Raw genomic sequence first — 19,783 nt, 5'->3', positions numbered from 1 at the left:
GCCTAAAGGGGCTGCAGGAAACGTGGAGAGGGGCTTTGGACAAGGGCCTGTAGGGACAGGACAAGGGGAATAGCTTTAACCTGACAGAGGGGAGACTGAGATGAGCTCTTAGGCAGAACCTCTTCCCTGTGAGGGTGCTGAGGTGCTGGCACAGGGTGCCCAGAGAAGCTGTGGCTGCCCCATCCCTGGCAGTGTTCAAGGCCAGGTTGGACACAGGGGCTTGGAGCAAGCTGCTCTAGTGGAAGGTGTCCCTGCCCGTGGCAGGGGTTGGAACTGGATGAGCTTTAAGGACCCTTCAACCAAACCAGGCTGTGATTCTTCCTGAAAGGGTCTACAGAAGGGTCTTTCAGTTTCACAAACACACATTAGGCTGCTTACAAGGATAAATGGACAGACAGAACCAGGAGTTGGGTTCCTCCAAGCCAGCCCAAGTACAATGTAGACACAGGCAATGTAGACACAGGCAATACACAAAATTACTTTTGCTATCACTCTTCATTTTATTACAGAGCAGAGATTTTGCTTCTTATCTCCTTATCTGGAACTCCTGATGATAAAGAAACTCTTACATTAAAATTCCTTTCTGACATGCATGGCAGTCAAAATAAGGTTATATTAACAGCATCCAATGGTTCACGCTATTCTCAAGTGTTACAGATTATCCACAGAAAGCAGCTTGAAGCTGTGAATGCATTTCCCAAGCATTTCTAGTCATGATTTACATCCAACATTCAATAAGGGAGAGCTCTAAAAAAGGTGGCTTATGCAAATACATCCAGAATGTACTACTCAAACTCAGCACCTGAAAGCTGTTATTGCTTCACAGAAATGTTTTTAATTGTAAAATACAGAAGCGCACAAAATAGTTGCTTAGTACAAAGTAGGTAAATGTCATTTGTCCACCACTAGAACGCAGAAACTGAAGTATGAATTAGTGGCTGCTGAGATACACCATGAATTAACTGATGCCCACCTAACAAATTGGTTACGCGTCAGTACATATTTGGTCTCTTAACTTCACTGTTCAATGTAAAGATAAGGAGATGACTTTGGACATTCTTTAAAAGTCATCATATGCTGAGAGGTCAGAGTGATTTTAGCCTGATGTGGATGTTGATGTTTTGCAGATGGCGGTAGCAATGCCTCGTCCTGCAGGAGAATCAGAAGGTTTTCATTTCAGAGAACAGCAGGGGTGAATTAGGACTCGCAATGAAGGAGTGAGGTTCTGCCAAAAATCTAGGTCTAGCCACATGCATGTGATTGCTGGGGGGGGGGGGAGGCAGTTTCAGACAAATTTCAAGCAAGGTTCTACTTTGATGAGTATCCAAATTATACTAAAGTTGCTCCAATCCTACATTGTTGGGGATATGTGTTTGTATCCACAGAAATCTCACTTCAGACTAAGGCACTGCGATAAGTACAGAGGGGTGTCCCTGCAGCTGCACATTTTAGTAAGCTTCCTATTAGATGTAAGTTTGTAGAATCGGGTCCCTCACTATTCCATTATGCTGGTCTTGGTCCAAATGTCTGCCTAGGAGTCACCCTGATGCTTCCCCAAGCCTTTTTCTCCCCAGACAAAACCAAGGAGTTCTGCAAAGCTTGAGGTTACCTAAGTAACTTAGAGACATTAAAAAGGAAAGAAAATCAGTTTTTTCCAAAAGCCAACAACTTCTAAACTATGTTTTTCTTGGAACAGCATTGCTGAGACTCAGCATGAAACAAGCATTCCAGGTTTATTTTTGTCCTCACTGAAAATCCATGCTCACACAGTATGGTTCACACAGGTCTGGTCACCCACATTCATGTCAGTCACCAGCCTTTCTACCACTGAATTCCCACCAGAATTTGTGCATCATCCTGACCCTGCTGTCCTGTGTCTTTCTGTATGGATCAAGAAGACAGGAAGAAATTCTTCCCTATGAGGGTGGTAAGGCAACACAGAAGCTGTGGCTGCCCCATCCCTGGCAGTGTTCAAGGCCAGGTTGGACAGGGCTTGGAGCAACCTGCTCTAGTGGAAGGTGTCCCTGCCCGTGGCAGGTTTTGAAACTGGATGAGCTTTAAGGTCCCTTCCAACCCAAACCTTACATGATCCTATGATTCCACTTTCTGACTATGAGCACTACATCTAAAGACCTGTGGGATCAAACCCTAGACATTTACACAGTGTTGCTGATCTCAGTTTTCTTTTCAATAAATCCATAGACTTTTTGCTTTCAAAGGTGCCTGGTATGGAGAAGAAAGCCCAAGTCTGGCATGGCTGTGGGGTTTCATCCCTTTTTCTCTACCTTACAGGTAACCCTCCCTGTGCTCTTTGTTACTGCTACACTTTGCTTTTTATCCCCTACCTTCCCCAACCTAGGAACAAGGGAGCTGGGACAAAGGAATTGTGAACCAGAATAGCAAATGTATTGGAATATGTACTTTTGCACAAAGTGAACCAGGATTTAACGTCCAACTATTTGGGGAGAAGAAGAGGTTTGCTGCCCACAGCTTGGAGGCAAACTGTGTCTTCAAGCACCCTTAATGTGTATATTCAATCATATTGTAATCAAACTGCCCAGTGACTGCATAGTACATGGGAAGGACAGGTCAAACTCCTACACCAGCATTAAAGAATGTAGAATCTAAATCCACTACCAATAGAAGGGTCTGTCACACTGCTTCAGGACTTCCCTTTTCTTTCACCCACTACTCTTCTGCTCCTCCTTTTTTAAACTGAAGGAGGAAAGGGATTGAAAGAAAAAGAAGCCCTTGCAAACTCAGCAGGGTAAAGCTGAGAGCAAATTTATTCATTCAGAAGTTTTAACACCTGAAGTGACTGTGCTTAATAACGGAAATCCCAACTGGAGATATAACAAGCTGTCTGAACCTCCTCCTGCAAGTTCATTTCATCTTTGCAGTTGGCTTTCTTCTATGTGGTACTCAATAACGCAGATACATTACTGGCTTTTATTTTTGCTTCTCTTCCCTGTGAATACAGAGCAGAAGTGTATCACAATTTGCTTACAGCCCAACTGTGCTCCCTTAACGCCACTCCTCAGATACATGCTTTGGCCAGAAGACATTCAGTCTTACAGCAGTGGGATACTAAATCAAAACCCCATGCCCTAGTTCAGCAAAGCACTTAAACAATATGAAACTAATAAGGCTGCAAGTTTGAATACTTCGCTGCAAAGGGCTGTAATTACTCATTTGTTTCCCATCAAATTCAATCTGCTTTGGATCTAGTCCTAGACATTTGCTGGAAGGTGTCATGAAGTAAAATGAGAGGAAAGTCAGGCCAGTGATCTCGGTTTCTAAGAAATCACTGATTGAAGCATCTGTCTAATCATATGCTGAGGCAGCAGCCACAGCGGGACCACACATCACACCTGGACCTGTGGCCCACAAGCTTTAAGCCTAAATATTTACCCTATTGTGGTTCTCTCTTTGAATTATTGCTTTCATAACGTAGACAAGGCATTTACCTCGAGATTACAGGTACCGCCATCTGTAACGTATACACAGGGTGACGGAAAGGTTTGAACTGGTACACAATAACATCAGGAAATGCAAGTGATTAAGCATATTAATGGAAAAGCATTAAAAAACTTTCTTGTGCACAGCTTTTGGAAGTATTCCACAAAATGATTTTCATCTTATAAAACAACACCTATTTGATGGCATACCACAAAGGAGAAACATGACTGCTACTGCTGAACCCAGGACAATAGGATACCACAATTTGTGGGATACAGCAGTTGATATACATCATTTCTAACAGGCTGTGGTTGAGATCATTGTCGGAACAGATAAAGGATGCTGTGACAAGACAGGAGGGCAAACAGGTATGCTGGGTGAATGGTTAGGGGATTAATTTGGAGAGACCAGTGTTCAGCCACTTGGTCAGCCACAGATGTCCCATATTACCTTGGGCAAGTTAAATCCAGCTCCCCACTGAAGTGAGAATAACTACTTCCCTGTCTCAAAAGAGCACTCCAAAGCTAAATGTGAGATGTAAATGCCAACACGATGCCCATGACTGCCCAATCCTTACTTGAATGTCTATCAGTGATTCAGAAACTGCCTTCCACAACCCCTTGGTAAGAAACACAATGGAGCTCCAAACTGTTAGCTGTAATGCAGCAAGTGTGTAGGACAGCTTGAATGCCTGGATGAATCTCATTAAAGAGAACCAGAAGCTGAATGACACATGCCTTGAAAACTGTATAATGTGGTGAAGGCCTCCAAGAATCATGAATATGAAATAACAAACCACAAGTATTTCTCCCAGTCACATTGTTTTCTTTTTTCCCCAAGTCTTAATGTTCAAATTCAATAGTTCCTATATTTTGCCACACTCTGGCAACCACAGCCAGGGATGATGTGTCTAAACACATTGTCTAACTCACTGGACCGAGAAAGTAAACTTAGTTTCCACTTCAGGCTCAAGCTGGAGATTTTAAACCTAAGTGGTGTATTCTAGGTAATAGAGATGTTTCTTATTTGTAGAGCAATAAATAAGCATCTTTACAACTTCTAGTACTTTTTTTCTTCACCTCATATTTTTCAGGGGAAAAAAGGCATGCCCTCTGTTTCCACCTTGATCCTTTTCCTTGGGAAAAAAGGTAAGGACTTTGGTCATTGCCCCAGGATTTCTGAAAGTCCAGAAGTTAGCTCAAAGGTACAGTTTTATCTGCAGTGCTGATCTGCAGGTGGACAGGAAATCCAATGCATCCAAAAGATGATCAGCCTCTGCATACATACAGACTACATGCAAAGCAGCTGCTGGATGCCCAGATATATGGTCCACCTCACCCAGAACAGAGATGAGGAATACCAGCAACGCACAGTGACATTGATGATCCCACCACTGTGCACACCACAGATCTGGAAACTCTCATATCCCAGAGGCTCCTCAGCCCAAGAGCCTTCCCTTTCCTCACAGCACTCTTCTGCCTGGATAGGAAAAAGCAATGGTGCCTCAAAGTTAAGGTTGAAGCCTCTTTTTAAGAGATAGAAAGCATTTCCCATAGTATGGAATTACTATGAACCTGAAATTACTATGAACCTGAGACATCCCTGCCTGTGGTGCGGCATAGGAACTGGATGATCTTAAGGTCCTTTCCAACCCAAACCATTCTATGATTCTTTGATTCTATGAAAGGGAAGAAGTTCACAAGACTGGGCCCCAAATCAGAGTTCATTGCAACCAGCTTAGAGTTTGAGAAAACTTTTGCACCACTAGGAAATTCAAACCAGTGGTGAACTGACCAAAGGACTTTTATGAACAAGACTGACATTTATGCCTCCTGCAAGCATGCCCGCTACAGTGCTATAGTACCACAGTTCAGAGGTTACATTATGATGACGACAAGCAAAGGCATTAAAACCTGAGAATGGTTTCAGCTGCTCCTTGCTTGCTCATAGATACGTAACCACATTCACCGCTCTTCCTCCCTTCCCCAACCTTGTGGAACACTGAAGGTCCTGGGAGCTGCCTTATTTATTCTCTGTCAAAAATTAAACATTAAAAGCATCCACTTCACTGAATCTGCTGCTCCTCAGGATATACTAATTGAAAACTTCTTGCTCGCTGTTACAAACTGCAGTGCAAATATTATGGTTCTGTGAGTCAAACAAGATTCATATCCCTCCTTCCCTGCAGGAAACCCTAATGAAGGCTACAGGGGTTTCCAGCTTCACAGGAAGTAAAACTGCTGGACTCTGACACTTTGATACTTGGCTTCAGTGGGAAACTCATTCTGCAACTCCACCACTTGCATTCCTATGAGCAAAGCAGTCCAGCTGCCCATCAACAGGACATTTGACCTTGCAGGCAAACCTGAAAGGCACTGGTACAAAACAACACGATCTGGTTACGATTTCATTCTCGCTGCCAAATCCATTAAAGCTTATCTTTAAAAAGCAATTAACTTGTTATAAACGGCCAAAACCAAACCTATTCTCCAGCAGCAGCCAGACTCTTGCTGCTGCTTTCCAGCACGTTTGCATCACTCCTATTTATGTGAGAAATTACTTTGTTATCTTATAACTTCAAATACAGCTAACATTACAGTTACAGTAAACCCCAAACAATTACTTGCCTTAAGAGAGGGTGGCCCAGTTTCAGCAAGCATCAGTCATGCATTCATTCTTGTTTCATAATCCCAGTCACCCTTGACCAGGGAACATCTGGAAGGTCACAATTCAAAGGCACTTTTGGAACTTCTATGAAGCTACAAGAACTCTCCAGAGCAGCTTCAAGCTCTCCGAGGTATCTCACTCAATGCCCCCACTTTGCCTTCAACAACTCTTGTGCAGAAGTCCAGCTCTTCTGCATGGCAGAGAACAGCTTCTGGCATGAGAAAGGCATCACTGAGCAGTCGCTCCAAAGTTCATAAGCAAGATGAATGAGCTTGGACAGATTATGCTAAAACAGACGGGACTAAAAAGCACTTTTGATTTCTGGAACATGTAACTATGGAAGCAGCTGGAGCCTTCATGGGATTCTCTATCAGCTGAAATGGATGATATTGGCATAATCCATTTTTGCTTTGGAATTTCTGGCTTCAGCAATTTTTCACATATGCTTTCATTTTAATTACTACCCATGAACAGAGTACAATGTGAAATTCCACCATCTTGCCACCTTTAATCTCATCCTTTTGTGATCAAACGATCTCGAATGGTGGAACTGCTTATTCCTGACTCCTCAAAAGGCTTGATGCAAAGTTGACTGAAATCAGCAGAGAGCCTCTCAATGCTTAAGCCTCTGCTGCCCCTCAGAAACCCAATAGCAATGCTCAGGGAAACCTCTGTGCTGTCACAAGCATTATTTTTTCCCCTAGACATAAGCCAGTGAAAGCTGCTGGCATCAGCACATGGACAGAAAGGCATCTCACATGTGTCTCCTTCTAATAAACACTGCGACACATCACAACCTGGGCAGTTTACCAAAGCTGAGAGGAATCTGCTGCATGTGGGCAATGAGAAACAATCCCAGGGGTATATGCACAGAAAATCCTCCAAACTGAGGAGGGGAAAAGAACCAACTTTTTTTTACCTCTGATCAACCGAGTTTGTATTTCACAGAACCACAGAATGGTTTGGGTTGGAATGGATCTTCTGTCCATTAAGTTCAGAAATAAAAGCTCATCCAGTACCAACCCCCTGCCACGGGCAGGGACACATTCCACTAGACCATACTGCTCAAAGCCCCATCCCCAAAGTTTATAAGACACCAGAGTAAGCAAATTCACTGGTGGGTGTAAAGCAGCAGACACCAACCAAAAGCCACTCTGTGTTACCACCAGTATTAACATCTGCTTGGAAAGCTTTCTGTAGACCCACCTTCCTGGAGCACATGGTCACATTTATCCTTGCTTTCCATCACTTTCACCATCAAGCCAAGGCATCTGCTAGGCACTGGGGGGAAGACATGTTCTCAGTTCTTCTTCCCAGAATCCTCATCACTTCAAATACTTTGAGATTATAGAAATATAGAATGGTTTGGGTTGGAAAAGACCTGAAGACCACCCAGTTCCAACCCCCTGCCATGGGCAGGGATGCCTCACACTAAACCATGTCACCCAAGGCTCTGTTCAACCTGGCCTTGAACACTGCCAGGGGTGGAGCATTCACAACTTCCCTGGGCAACCCATTCCAGTGCCTCACCACCCTCACAGTAAAGAACTTCCTTATATCTAACCTGGACTTCCCCTGTTTAGGTTTGAACCTGTTACCCCTTGTCCCATCACTACAGTCCCTAATGAAGAGTCCCTCCCCAGCATCCTGTAAGACACTGTAAGGCTGCTATGAGGTCTCCATGCAGCCTTCTCTTCTCCAGGCTGAACAGGCCCAGCTTTCTCAGCCTAATCCTCTTGTGCAAACTGTGTCTCACCCAGAAACCATCTGAGCTGCTAAATTACCAAGTTTAGTACTAATGCAGTAACCATAGAATCATCGAATCATAGAACGGTCAGGGTTGGAAAGGACCTTTGTTCCCATTATTCCACAGACTCAGCACTTCAGCAAGTACTATTTATTACTTGGCTCATGTTATTGTCATTTGGGTGACATGGTTTAGTGGGAAGTGTCCCTGCCCACGGCAGGGGGGCTGGAACTTGATGATCTTAAGGTCCTTTCCAACCCTAACTATTCTATGATTCTAGGATTGCTAGATCTAGAATCCTTGATGCAGTACTAGGGGAGAAAAGGGCCTTGTCTCTCCAATAATTTTAATAAAAAGATCTGATTTATGGGCACAGTTGTTTTATCCCAGCAATTAGCTACAAACACAAATGGCAACATGAAGGCATCTAATTCCCTGTGAGGTGGGCAATGGCTAACGGGGAAAGGTTTGCGCTTTGGGTGGGTTTTTGTTGCTTGGACCAACTGATCTAGTTGGGGATATAAAAACATTGAGTTGCAAGAAGAAGGGCTGTGAACATTAAAGTCCCTGGGTTTACTTCTATTTCCCCTGGCCTAATAAAACACATTTCTCTCCCTCCAGCCCCTGCTCTGCTTTACATGCTTAGACCATCTTGACAAACTCTTAATAACCTGAACATTTCCAAAAATGACAGGATTTGGCATGTATAATCCATTCTCTCATTTGCAGCTAATCACAGCTAAAATTACCTGCAGCTTTAACATCAAGCCCTTCAGATGAAGATTAAACAGAGTTTAATGGTTTCCATCATAAATTTAACCACTAGGCAAAGTGACAAATCCATGGGCCAAGCCAAAGAGTTAAAGTTCAAGATGTCTTGTGCAGGAGAACACAGCACTGCTGGGTTTGAAATAACTAATTCCTTCCTATGTTGAGAAACACAGTCAAGCCTTAACTACATGTTTTATGATGCTGAACAGAGCTAATCCATATGGACGTACTACAAAACACACATCACTTTAGAAGTTAGACACAGAAAAAAACAATCCCCTAAGATGTGGAGCTGATCTTTTTTATATACAATACAGAAATACACTGAAAATCTGTTTCAGTTCCATCGTTCTGTGTGTTGAAGAAGGATCTATGTGCAACAGAGCTGCAAAGTGAAGTTAAGCAGATAATGTTGATATGCAGCAAACGTCTGTGCCGGTGTTATTTTCTTTGTCAGTCTGTTCAGTTTATGTCTGAGTTTTGTGTTTGGCAGCTGCAGAACTATAAAAAGCTCTGCCATTTAAAACATTTTTAAAAGGAAGATATTGTATTAGGCTGACAATGCAGAAGTCGTTTATCAAAATGTCACGTTGTTTGGGGAGCCAGATAGCAAGTGTCACCCCTGGGCTTCAAAGAGGAGCTTAAAAATCAAAACCACACTCAGCATCTCTACCGGAGCTCATTAGAAGCTGAAAGTAGTCAAGTTTGCTGTTGTGCTAAGCCTTCCATTGAAAGAGGGAATTACAGCACAGTGTTTATTCTCCCCCAAGCATCGAGGCCTGTCTGACCTGCTCACAACAGCACTGAAGCTCAAGTCTGTCCCATAAGAATTTTATTTGGGTAAAAGCTATAATAGGCTGCTCAAGGTTTGGTAGCAGGGAGGAAAAGAGAGAAAAAATAAGTGACAGTCACAGGAAAAGGAAGATATAAAGGAAAACCTTTGTGTTTTCAGTCTGACTTGTCTCCTAGGCTTTGCCAGCATAAGAATATTTTTGGATCCAGAAGCCCAAGGATAATTAAAATAACCATTTGCTTCTTAGCTTCCCGATCTGTTGCTAAAAACCAACCAACAACAAAGCAGGACAATCTCCTGCACGGCATTTACTCAGAGATGGATACAGGCAAGGCTTCTCCCATGCAGGACAGCATCCAGTGTTCAGCTGCTGCAGGAATGTGCAATGGCAGCTCCAAAATCAGATTCCAGGGCCTAACTGCATGGCTCGGTGCTAGAAGAGCCTGGATGCTGTCTGCACAGGGGCATGCACCAGCAGTGGTACTCTTTGAACAGAGGAATAATTAGAACACAGATACCACAAGAGAGCTGGCAAAAGCAGATGTTTGCCCAGTACCTCCCATCAGCCAGGCAAGTTATGGGGCAGGAGGGTAAATCTGCATCACTTACAGCAACACAGAGAAAGAAAATGATCCTAAAGCCTTGGAGGAGCCTAAACATCATAACCAGTCACAACTCTTCCCTTCAGCAAGGGGCAGCAATAGAGTGTTCATCAGTCCCTACCTTTCCTTTGTCAGCTCTTAAGGAATGCCAGTAAGAGTAGCTCAAGTCTTCTCCTGGAGCTGGCGGCTATAGATGCTAAAGAGGAACTCAGTTTACATTCTCTTTATCCAAAGTCAGCTCAAACAGAATTTGCTCTAAGACCAGTTTTGTTTACCAAGTGCCAGATCTGACACCAAAACCACAAATGCAGGGGTGGAACTCTGCCACATAACATTACAAAGCTGCCAGACCCATCCCTAGTAGGTACTTTACAGTACAGCAAATCCACTTGATAACAAAACTGAGCAACAAGCTATTGCTCTTCATTTTGTGAATTAGCACTGCCTTTTAGCAGCTTCAGTTAACCCATCACTAATTCTGAGCAGCAGCAGACTCATCTCAACTACAGCACTAGTCTCTAAAATCAATGACATATGTCACAATACTTATGTGGGGCAAGGCTTGAAGCCTGCTGAGGTCAGTGGAGTGAAAACTGGGACCAGCCCCACATGTAACATGGTCACTATTCCCACTGTCATCTACAGTGCTTCCAAAGTAATCAACTAGTTGTTTGCCACACTACATGCAATGAATAAGAATGCTGAACAAGCTGTCACATTCAGCCCTAGCTCCATTCTAACCACAGCAATATCAGATTTCATGCTGTTTATCAAACAATTTATGTTACTTAAGTGCAATTCAAATGCCAAAAACAACTTCGTCTACTCTATGAAACAAAAGCTACATTCAATCTTAGCTCTGCCCTACCAAAACATGCCTGGTGTAAGGATTAAGACTCCTCTAAAAGAAAGGGCATGATAAAAAGAAAGCAACAGAGGCAGCTGCCAAACTGATGAATTTCCACAACTCACGGGCAATTTTAAAGGTATTGTTACAACATAAACTGCTCAGGCAACAGAAACAAGTATTTTGGTCCAAACACTATTTATTTTTATAGTATCTCAGAGTGACTGCAAGTATAAACTCAGCACTTCTAAAAGCTGCTCAACAGATACTTCCAAGACCTCTCAGTGCATCTACAAGGACCAATATACTATGGGGTTATTACAGCACAGAGACAGGGTCTGCATCAGCACCCTCTCCCTCTGACACCAACAGACTCCCTTCCAATCCAGAGGAGGCCATGGAGATGCTGCAAGGGCTGGAGCAGCTCTGCCCTGGAGCCAGGCTGAGAGAACTGGGCTGGTTCAGCCTGGAGAAGAGAAGGCTCCTTAAGGGGAGACCTGAGAGCAGCTCCAGTGCCTAAAGGGGCTACAGGAAACCTGGAGAGAGGCTTTGGACAAGGGCCTGTAGGGACAGGACAAGGGGAATGGCTTTAACCTGCCAGAGGGGAGACTGAGATGAGCTCTTAGGCAGAAGCTCTTCCCTGTGAGGGTGCTGAGGCGCTGACACAGGGTGCCCAGAGAAGCTGTGGCTGCCCCACCCCTGGCAGCGTTCAAGGCCAGGTTGGACACAGGGGCTTGGAGCAACCTGCTCTAGTGGAAGGTGTCCCTGCCCATGGCAGGGGGTTGGAACTGGGTAAGCTTTAAGGTCTCTTCCAACCCAACCACTCCATGATTCCTCTGCACTCCCAAGCTTTTCCATAAGAGCTTTACACACAAAGAAACAGTGGTATCCTGAAAGGTAGACTGTGACAGTGTTGGCAAGAGATGATGCAGACAAACAGGAAGGCAGACAGCCTCCTCGTTTGACTACAAGCGAGAAGAACTGGAATCCAAGCTGGGGAAGAAAAGGGACCACATCATAACAAGTTGTTTGGTACCAAAACATTTGGAAATGCCATTGCCAAAAGATACCTTGGACTCATAAAAAGATATGCTTGACCAAACAGAAGTGAAACTCCACATGCCAGGATGAAGGCAAAACCAAATCTAACTGAGCAACTGTATGTCCAGAATACTATCCCCCAAAATACTCAGCCAAAGCTCATCTCCTCAGAGTTTGCTTCCACTGAAGTCCATGATGATACCCATAGGCTTGACTGACAAAATAAAGAACAAGTGAAAACACGAAAACCACCTCCCTGCTCTGGACATCACTGAATGCACATCACACTGCACAGGGCCCCATTTCAACTCCTGTACAGTTAGAGCATGGTTTGATAAGGAGCTTGCCTTCTGTCTCAAGTTGTGGCTTGGCTTGGGCCTACAGTGGCCCATGGGCTGCAGGGTTTGCCCATAGAAGTGTCTTGTTTGATACCCCTAGAAACTCAAGAGTCCTGTCAGGTCAGTTCACCTACACGAGCATCCTGTCTCCAGCAGCAGCCATAGAACTTAGGATGAATAAATAAGGTGGGTAAATAGGATACTCTTTCCCTGCACACTCCCATCCCTTCAGCATTTACAGTCTGGGGACTTTCGTACCCATGTGTGGCTTTAGTGTATGCAAAAACCCTCAGGGGAGTTTATTTATAACCTTTTTAAGTGAACTTGTACACTAAGACTTGCTGAAATGGGCTCCTGAAAAATAAGAGGGGAACCTCCGAACTCAGCCCACCTCATACTCCTACTTTGCAAAACATAAACAGATTGTAAGTTAAAAGCTGGGAGTCACATAGCCACTTCAAGCCCTCTGCTTACCTCAGCAGTCTTCTGTCTATCCAGACCTAAAGCTGGCCAACCCCAAACTCCAGCTGTAAGAATATGGATTTAGAGAGATTTACTAACCTGAAAACAGAATACTGCCTTGATTTGATCTTGCCAGCTGTCACTCAGACACACTGTTCCGGTGCTCTTTACTGATTTTAAATGCAATAGGTTCACAAAGGCAGCTAATTTTAGTTCTATTTCATCACAGTTACCCAGGATAGCTGTGTGCAATGGTATCATTCTGAGCTGCAGTGGTAAATTACTGACACAGTGCAAAGAAACCTCAGTTAGAGCAATTCTGATCCCTGCAAAGCTAAAGGACAAACAAACTTTCTGCATTTCAATCGTGTGTAAAGCAGCACATTCCAAACCTTGTAACAATTCTTTAAAGGCTCTTCGCAGTTCCAGACTGGTAATTTTGGGTTTCTTGGGGGTTTCTGTGGTGGGTTTCTTTGCAGTTCATTATGACATATCCCATAGAAAGCAAGGGAGAGCAGGCACAGACATACAGAGCACAGAGTATTATCCAGATGTACACTGAAGACCCCAAATTCTGATCCCTGTACTGCACCTTGCAGAACAATTCAGCATGTTATCTCAACCCTTCAAATACAGCAATATCCTGCTACATAACTGCTCTATGATTCTATGACAACAAATTGCAACCTCCAGCTCTGCATCTGTTTGTGACAGCACATCTCCAAGGAGGCATGATTTATCCCAAAAATAGGACTTCCAACAAAAAGCCTGAAGCATCGTCAGCCTTCCAACTGAACACTGCAATTCGTGTCACGAACTAAATCACAGTCAATTTTGGACAAGATTTTTGAATCCCTATTAGGTGTGTGACCAAACTAGGAATTGCCCAGCTCAATGTGTGATTGCTAAAACACAGAGAGGACACAACACATAGATTGGACAAATAATTTAAGGACTAGATGCTGGAGAGGGACTCTTCATCAGGAACTGCATCAATAGGACAAAGGGTGATGGGTTTAAACTTAAGCAAGGGAGATTTAGATTAGCTACATGGAAGAAATTCTTTCCTGTTAGGGTGGTGAGGCACTGGAATGGGTTGCCCAGGGAAGCTGTGAATGCTCCATCCCTGGCAGTGTTCAAGGCCAGGCTAGACAGAGCCTCAGTCACCAAAGAATCACAGAATGGTTCAGGTTGGAAAGGATTTTAAGATCATATAGTTCCAACCCCCTGCCATGGTCAAGGATACCTCACTCTACATCATGTCGCCTCTTTGGCATTCTTACAGGCCCTTTTCAGATACTGGAATCTGCTCTGAGATCTCCACACAGCTCTTGTCTCCAGGCTGAACAGCCTCAGCATTCTCAGCACCTCTTGTCTTCATACTGGAGGTGCTCCAGCCCCTGACCATCCTCGTGGCCTCCTCTGGACTTGTTCCAACAGTTCCATGTCCTTTTTATGTTGAGGACACCAGAACTGCACACAATACTCCAAGTGGGGCCTCACGAGAGCAGAGGGGCAGGACCACCTCCTTTGACCTGCTGGTCATGCTCCTTTTGATGCAGCCCAGGATATGGTTGGCACCTGGTCTAGTGGGAGATGTCCATGTCCGTGGTAGGGTGATGGGAACTAGATGATCTTGAAGTCCTTTCCGACCCAAATCATTCTGATTAGCAAAATCTCATTTATAATCCATGCTTTATGCAGTGTTGACACCCTTGATCAACATTTAGGAATTCAAATCAGAAAACCCGGCCAACTTCACATAGTAAACAATGACCAGAGAAGAGAAATAACTGCAAATATCATACATCCATCACCAGCTTTTCATTTCTTTCTTTCTGCTCAGGCAGATCTGGAAAACAGAAGAGCTTCTCAGAGGACAGCCTACTTTTATTCATACTTAGGATATTATAGAGGACCTAGCAGCATTGATTTCAGAGCCTGCTTCTTCAAAGTATCTTCAAGTTAGAAAGCAAGCAAAGCCTTGGATCAATAACCTCAGACAGTGACTCTGCCTGTGGTTCTGCTGGAAGGACAGCATTGAATAGCTGTCCTTCATTGAATAAATAGCACACACTTCATAGCTTTAGATTGATACTTTAAACTTCACCCACAAGCTATAAAACAGCCAGGGCACTGAATAAAGCAGCAAAACACTTGCTGCCCAAAGCCTCACTTCTTTCAGAGGTTCTTGGAGAGATGTGAGAAATATCCTCTGCCTTCAACCAGATGAAAACTTACAGTAGGACCCACTGCAGAAAAACAGCAATGACCCCAGGACCACATTTAGCTACCAAGGGAGTAAACAGTAATTGCTATGTGATGAGAGTACAACAGCTGAAAACCTACTGGGATCCCCAATAGTGACTTAAACCACTGCAGCACAGAAGACCAAAGGAGTATCAATCATATGCTGACATATGAACTGTCTGAAACATCTCATTTCTGTTGAACACAGTGAAGTCTTTAGGTACTACAATGAACTGCTAAAAGCAACAGAGAAATAGAAGCCCATTTACAGGAGGTTGGAAAGAGGGCCTGAGCATTTACTACTCCCCTAGGTGCATAAATAGCCAGTCCTTATCTCTTACCAAGAGATGATAGCTGTTTCTGTCCTCACTTGGACGTGCTGTAGATGCCTTTATCACTGACTGTAAGATCCATACTGACAGAGGAACATAACATACACAGTAAACACCCAGGCAAGACTAGCTGGGAGATTTTTCACGGCCAGTTAAACACGGCACACTAGAATACGTTTTACCTCTAACAGAAACAGATTTCTTCCCTTCTCTCCACATGGACAGAAATCCATTTAGACTTAAAACTAATTTATTCTACTGGAAGGGGAAAAAACTTTAGAAAACCCTCAGTTCTGAAAATCATCAAATTGGACATTGAAAATCTACTTCCGTGGTAGCCAGATCAATTTAAAACACATGAGAGATTCAACTGGGTTTGCGTTATTATTGAATTACACTGAGCAAAGATCCAAGTATTAATTTTTCAGTTCAAATTGATACATGTAAGACTACTAGAAACATCAGCTGTGTCACTCTTTGTAACTATGATTGAACACCCAAGAGAAGAAAAAGCCATTAAAACCACTTAATGCTGATGAACATTGTTGCTTATGAGACTGTTGGCAAATCCTCTTCAGTCTCACAGACATGCACTGTATAACAATTCAACACAGACTGCCTACAGAGTTGTTACATGCTCAGCAACACCCTGTGCCATTGCATGGTCTGTAGGGGTTCACCTCTACGGATGCTGAGATGGTATCAGGAGATGCAGCCCTGTATGCAGCTTGCTACACAAAGTGAAAGCTGTCATCCAAAGAGTCTCCAGTCCAGGAGCCACGTAAGTACATACCAAGCAGATGCTGAATAGAATCACAGAATGGTTTGGGTTGGAAAGGACCTTAAGATCATCCAGTTCCAACCCTCTGCCACAGGCAGCGACACCTTCCATAGACCAGGCTCCAAGCCCCGTCCAACCTGGCCTTGAACACTGCCATGGATGGAGCAGCCCCATCAGCTATGAATATCATGTTTAACACTTATTTTTAAAGTAATTAGGGTATTTTTAGTGATTTTCAGCAACATGAATACAAGAAACTGCAACCCAATAATCTTGAATCTGACATATCTCATCCCAAAATTTGCATCTAGGTTATTTTTCCCTTACAAATTATGGAAAGGGATGGAAGAGTAGTGCAGGGCTATTTATCAAAAATACATAAAATTATATGTGTTCCTTTTCTGGGCTAAGATGCTCATCCAGCTACATGAAGGATGGTAACTGTTTGTGTAGAATAAGTAGCACGTCATGATTCCAAGTTCATTATTGTCCCCTACATGCTAGCAAAGCCCTCTTGCTTTTGTTGGTCAACTGCAGCAGTGGCCCAGGGAGAGGGGTCCAGGTCTCTTTAGATAGATAGATAGACAGAAAGAATGAGTTTAGTTACAATTATCAATTCATACAATTCATCATACAAATTAAGATCTTAAAATCAACCATGCGCTGCTCACTAACATACGTGTGATATCTACTGATGGAAAAAGTGACCTATTGGATAAACGGCAATTAACCTTTCTCCTGCTGGGAAGTGGAGAGCCCTAGTCGTCCCTAGCCTGAAGTGTCAGGGTCTCTTTGTAAATGGTTCAAAACCCTTCTAAAACTTGCTGCTTTTTGTTTGTTTTTAAATGACATTGACATTTCTGCAGCATTGGGAACAAACGCTTCTTCAGCCTGCTTTGGTTCTGCTATGACAGGAGGAGTTAAACCAAGGACAGCCACACCAAGGTCTAAACAGCCAGCTCGTAGCCTGCAATGTGCAATACAACATACACCAAAATGCCCCAGGTTTTGGGGTTTAGGAGAATCCACGCTTTCTCCTCCCTGTTTTTTCACGGTCCCACGCAAATGGCTGCAGGTCCTACACGGGCTCTCCCAGTGCCCCCACGGCAGCAGCCACAGACAGAGGGATGCCGACCAACCAGCTCCAAAGGAGGCCACTGGTGCTGAACCTCTAACACTCACCCCACGCTCTGCTCAGACCAACCCACCACCACTGCCCACCGCATTCACCCCTACCTGCGGGCTGCGCACCGGGGATGGGCACAGGCACCGCTGCCACAACGCTTCCACCGCAGGATACCTGCGGCCCATCACACCAAGCACCTTCCACCCGCCCCAACAAGCCCCTTTCCCAAGCAACCCCCCTCGGCACCGACCTTGTTGAGGTGCGGGTTCCTGGTGATGTCGTACCCTCGCTTCCTCACGGACACGGCCTTGCCGCGGGCGGCCGCGTCCTCCCCGGCCCGGCAGCTCCAGCCCCGGGCCACGCTGAGGAGAAGCGGGCTCCGGCCCACCCCCGCCATCCGCAGCAGGCGGCCGCCAGCCCCGCCGCACACCGGCACCATCGTCCTGCCGGGGCTGCTGCGCCTGAAGGCGGAGACGGCGGGAGCGGAGCCCGGCGGGGCGGGCCCGGCCGATCCCAGCCCAGGTGTGCCCGGCCAGGCCCCTCACGGCGCGGCGGTCCCCGCCGAAGCGAAAGGAAACCTCGGAAGCAGATCCCGGCTCGACCCCGCGGCGCCTCCGCCGTTACCTGTTAAGGCTCAGGCGGCGGCTGAGGGGAGGGGAGGGCAGGGTAGGTCCGTCCGGCCCCGCCTGCCCGGGGACAGTGGGCCCATAGGGGACACAGGGGCAGCGGGGTCTGCCCGGCCGGGGCTTTGCCTGCCGGCATCGCGGGGCCTGAGGGAGGCCCTCGCCCCGCCCGGTCCCCAGCACATGAAATGTGTGTACACGGTACAGGGTCACAGCGTGGTCTGGGTTGGAAGGGACCTAAAAGCTCATCCAGTTCCAACCCCTGCCACGGGCAGGGACACCTTCCACTAGAGCAGGTTGCTCCAAGCCCCTGTGTCCAACCTGGCCTTGAACACTGCCAGGGATGGGGCAGCCACAGCTTCTCTGGGCACCCTGTGCCAGCGCCTCAGCACCCTCACAGGGAAGAGCTTCTGCCTAAGAGCTCATCTCAGTCTCCCCTCTGGCAGGTTAAAGCCATTCCCCTTGTCCTGTCCCTACAGGCCCTTGTCCAAAGCCCCTCTCCAGGTTTCCTGTAGCCCCTTTAGGTCCCAGAAGGCTGCTTTAAAGTCTCCTTGGAGCCTGGCCAAAGGAGCCTGATGGAAGATGCTGTACACTGTGTATATTATCTATATACTATATATAGTATATATTATGTATGTTACATATATATTTTATATATTATAATCTATATATTCTATTCACTGAAGAAGGCAGGTCCCTGTATCCATTTTTTCAAAGAAATGACCTCTTTCATTCTTTAAAACGGTGGCACCATCATAGAATCATAGAATAGTTAGGGTTGGAAAGGACCTTAAGATCATCCAGTTCCAAACCCCCTGCCATGCGCAGGGACACCTCACACTAAACCATGTCACCCAAGGCTCTGTCCAACCTGGCCTTGAATAGAATCATAGAATAGTTAGGGTTGGAAAGGACCTTAAGATCACTGCTACCATTCTCTTATTAAACCCATGGCTTTTACCCTGCAAAAGAATGGTTCAGTTCCATCTTCATATCAACACTGTGCTCCCACACTTGAGACCCACTTTGAAACTCACGTCTGCTTTGGGTGGACAATGCTATCCAGCTTCTCCTGCCATTTCTGTTGCTGTCCACAGATGTATTTTTTAATATGCTTTAATATTTTGGGGGATAAATTATATGGCCCATGCAGAAAAGAATGGACTGCAGAGATGGATATGATTGTCCTTTCTTGCCTGGCATTTTATAGGCACCCCATAGAGTAGAGTAGAGTAGAGTAGAGTAGAGTGGAGTAGAAATAATAGAATACATAGACTAGAATACATAGGATACAATAAATAGAATAGAAGTTTTCAGTTCAATTCTATGACCTTATGATTTCTCCCTAACCAGTGTACGGCTTCATGCATTGCCCTCACTGTGTCTAGGGTATTTACGCCTCTGTTGTCTGACAGTGATTATATTCAAACCTCATATATGAGGGCTACTTAATATCTGCTAGGACCATAGGGGAAAAAACACCCCTGTGGCCTAGTCAGATACATTCTGAGAGTGGTGTTGTTTGTCTGGTTTTTGGTTTTTTACCCTCTTTCCTTTCAAAAAACAGAAAGTGGCCAAAAATGTAGACACACTACTGGAGAGAACCAGACAGAGGAGATCACTGGCATTATAATCAAGGAGATTGTTACTGCATGCAGAACACAAGAAGGTATTTGCCACTATTACTGCTTTTTTACATAGCTGTAAGTTGGAAAAATCTTGAGACTTGGATCTTGTGAGGATCTGTGGTGGTTGTGGCCATGTGTGTAGCAAACAGGACGTCTGACACTGCTCTTTGTAGGAGAGTCCATAACACTAAATATCCAGGTTCTTGACCCACTCCTAGAGAGCAGAGATAAAAAGGAGGAGAAACTTCCCTGACTGCTTTGTGAAGATGCACCATTAAGTTGTTTGAGGAGATTTATGAGACAGAGGAAGAAGTGG

The 19,783-nt window shown here is 44.9% G+C and overlaps 1 protein-coding gene across 1 annotated transcript in view; it reads right to left on the bottom strand.

Annotated features, from left to right (window-relative positions):
• ME3 (malic enzyme 3) overlaps window positions 1–17,841 on the bottom strand; it is a 113,414-nt gene extending 95,573 nt beyond the window's left edge. Inside the window, exon 1 of the mRNA XM_061457986.1 lies at window positions 17,467–17,841. Coding sequence (XP_061313970.1) covers window positions 17,467–17,655 — 189 coding nt within the window. The 5' untranslated portion in view covers window positions 17,656–17,841. The remainder of the gene's footprint in view (window positions 1–17,466) is intronic.
• Window positions 17,842–19,783: the final 1,942 nt, after the last annotated feature.

This window comes from Pezoporus flaviventris, unplaced genomic scaffold, assembly GCF_033815535.1.
Source record: "Pezoporus flaviventris isolate CSIRO_AGI_PZ_B2104156 unplaced genomic scaffold, CSIRO_AGI_Pfla_v1 ptg000025l, whole genome shotgun sequence".
In the NCBI taxonomy this organism is placed as follows: Eukaryota; Metazoa; Chordata; class Aves; order Psittaciformes; family Psittacidae; genus Pezoporus; species Pezoporus flaviventris.
This window is presented reverse-complemented; position numbering and strand designations above follow the sequence as displayed.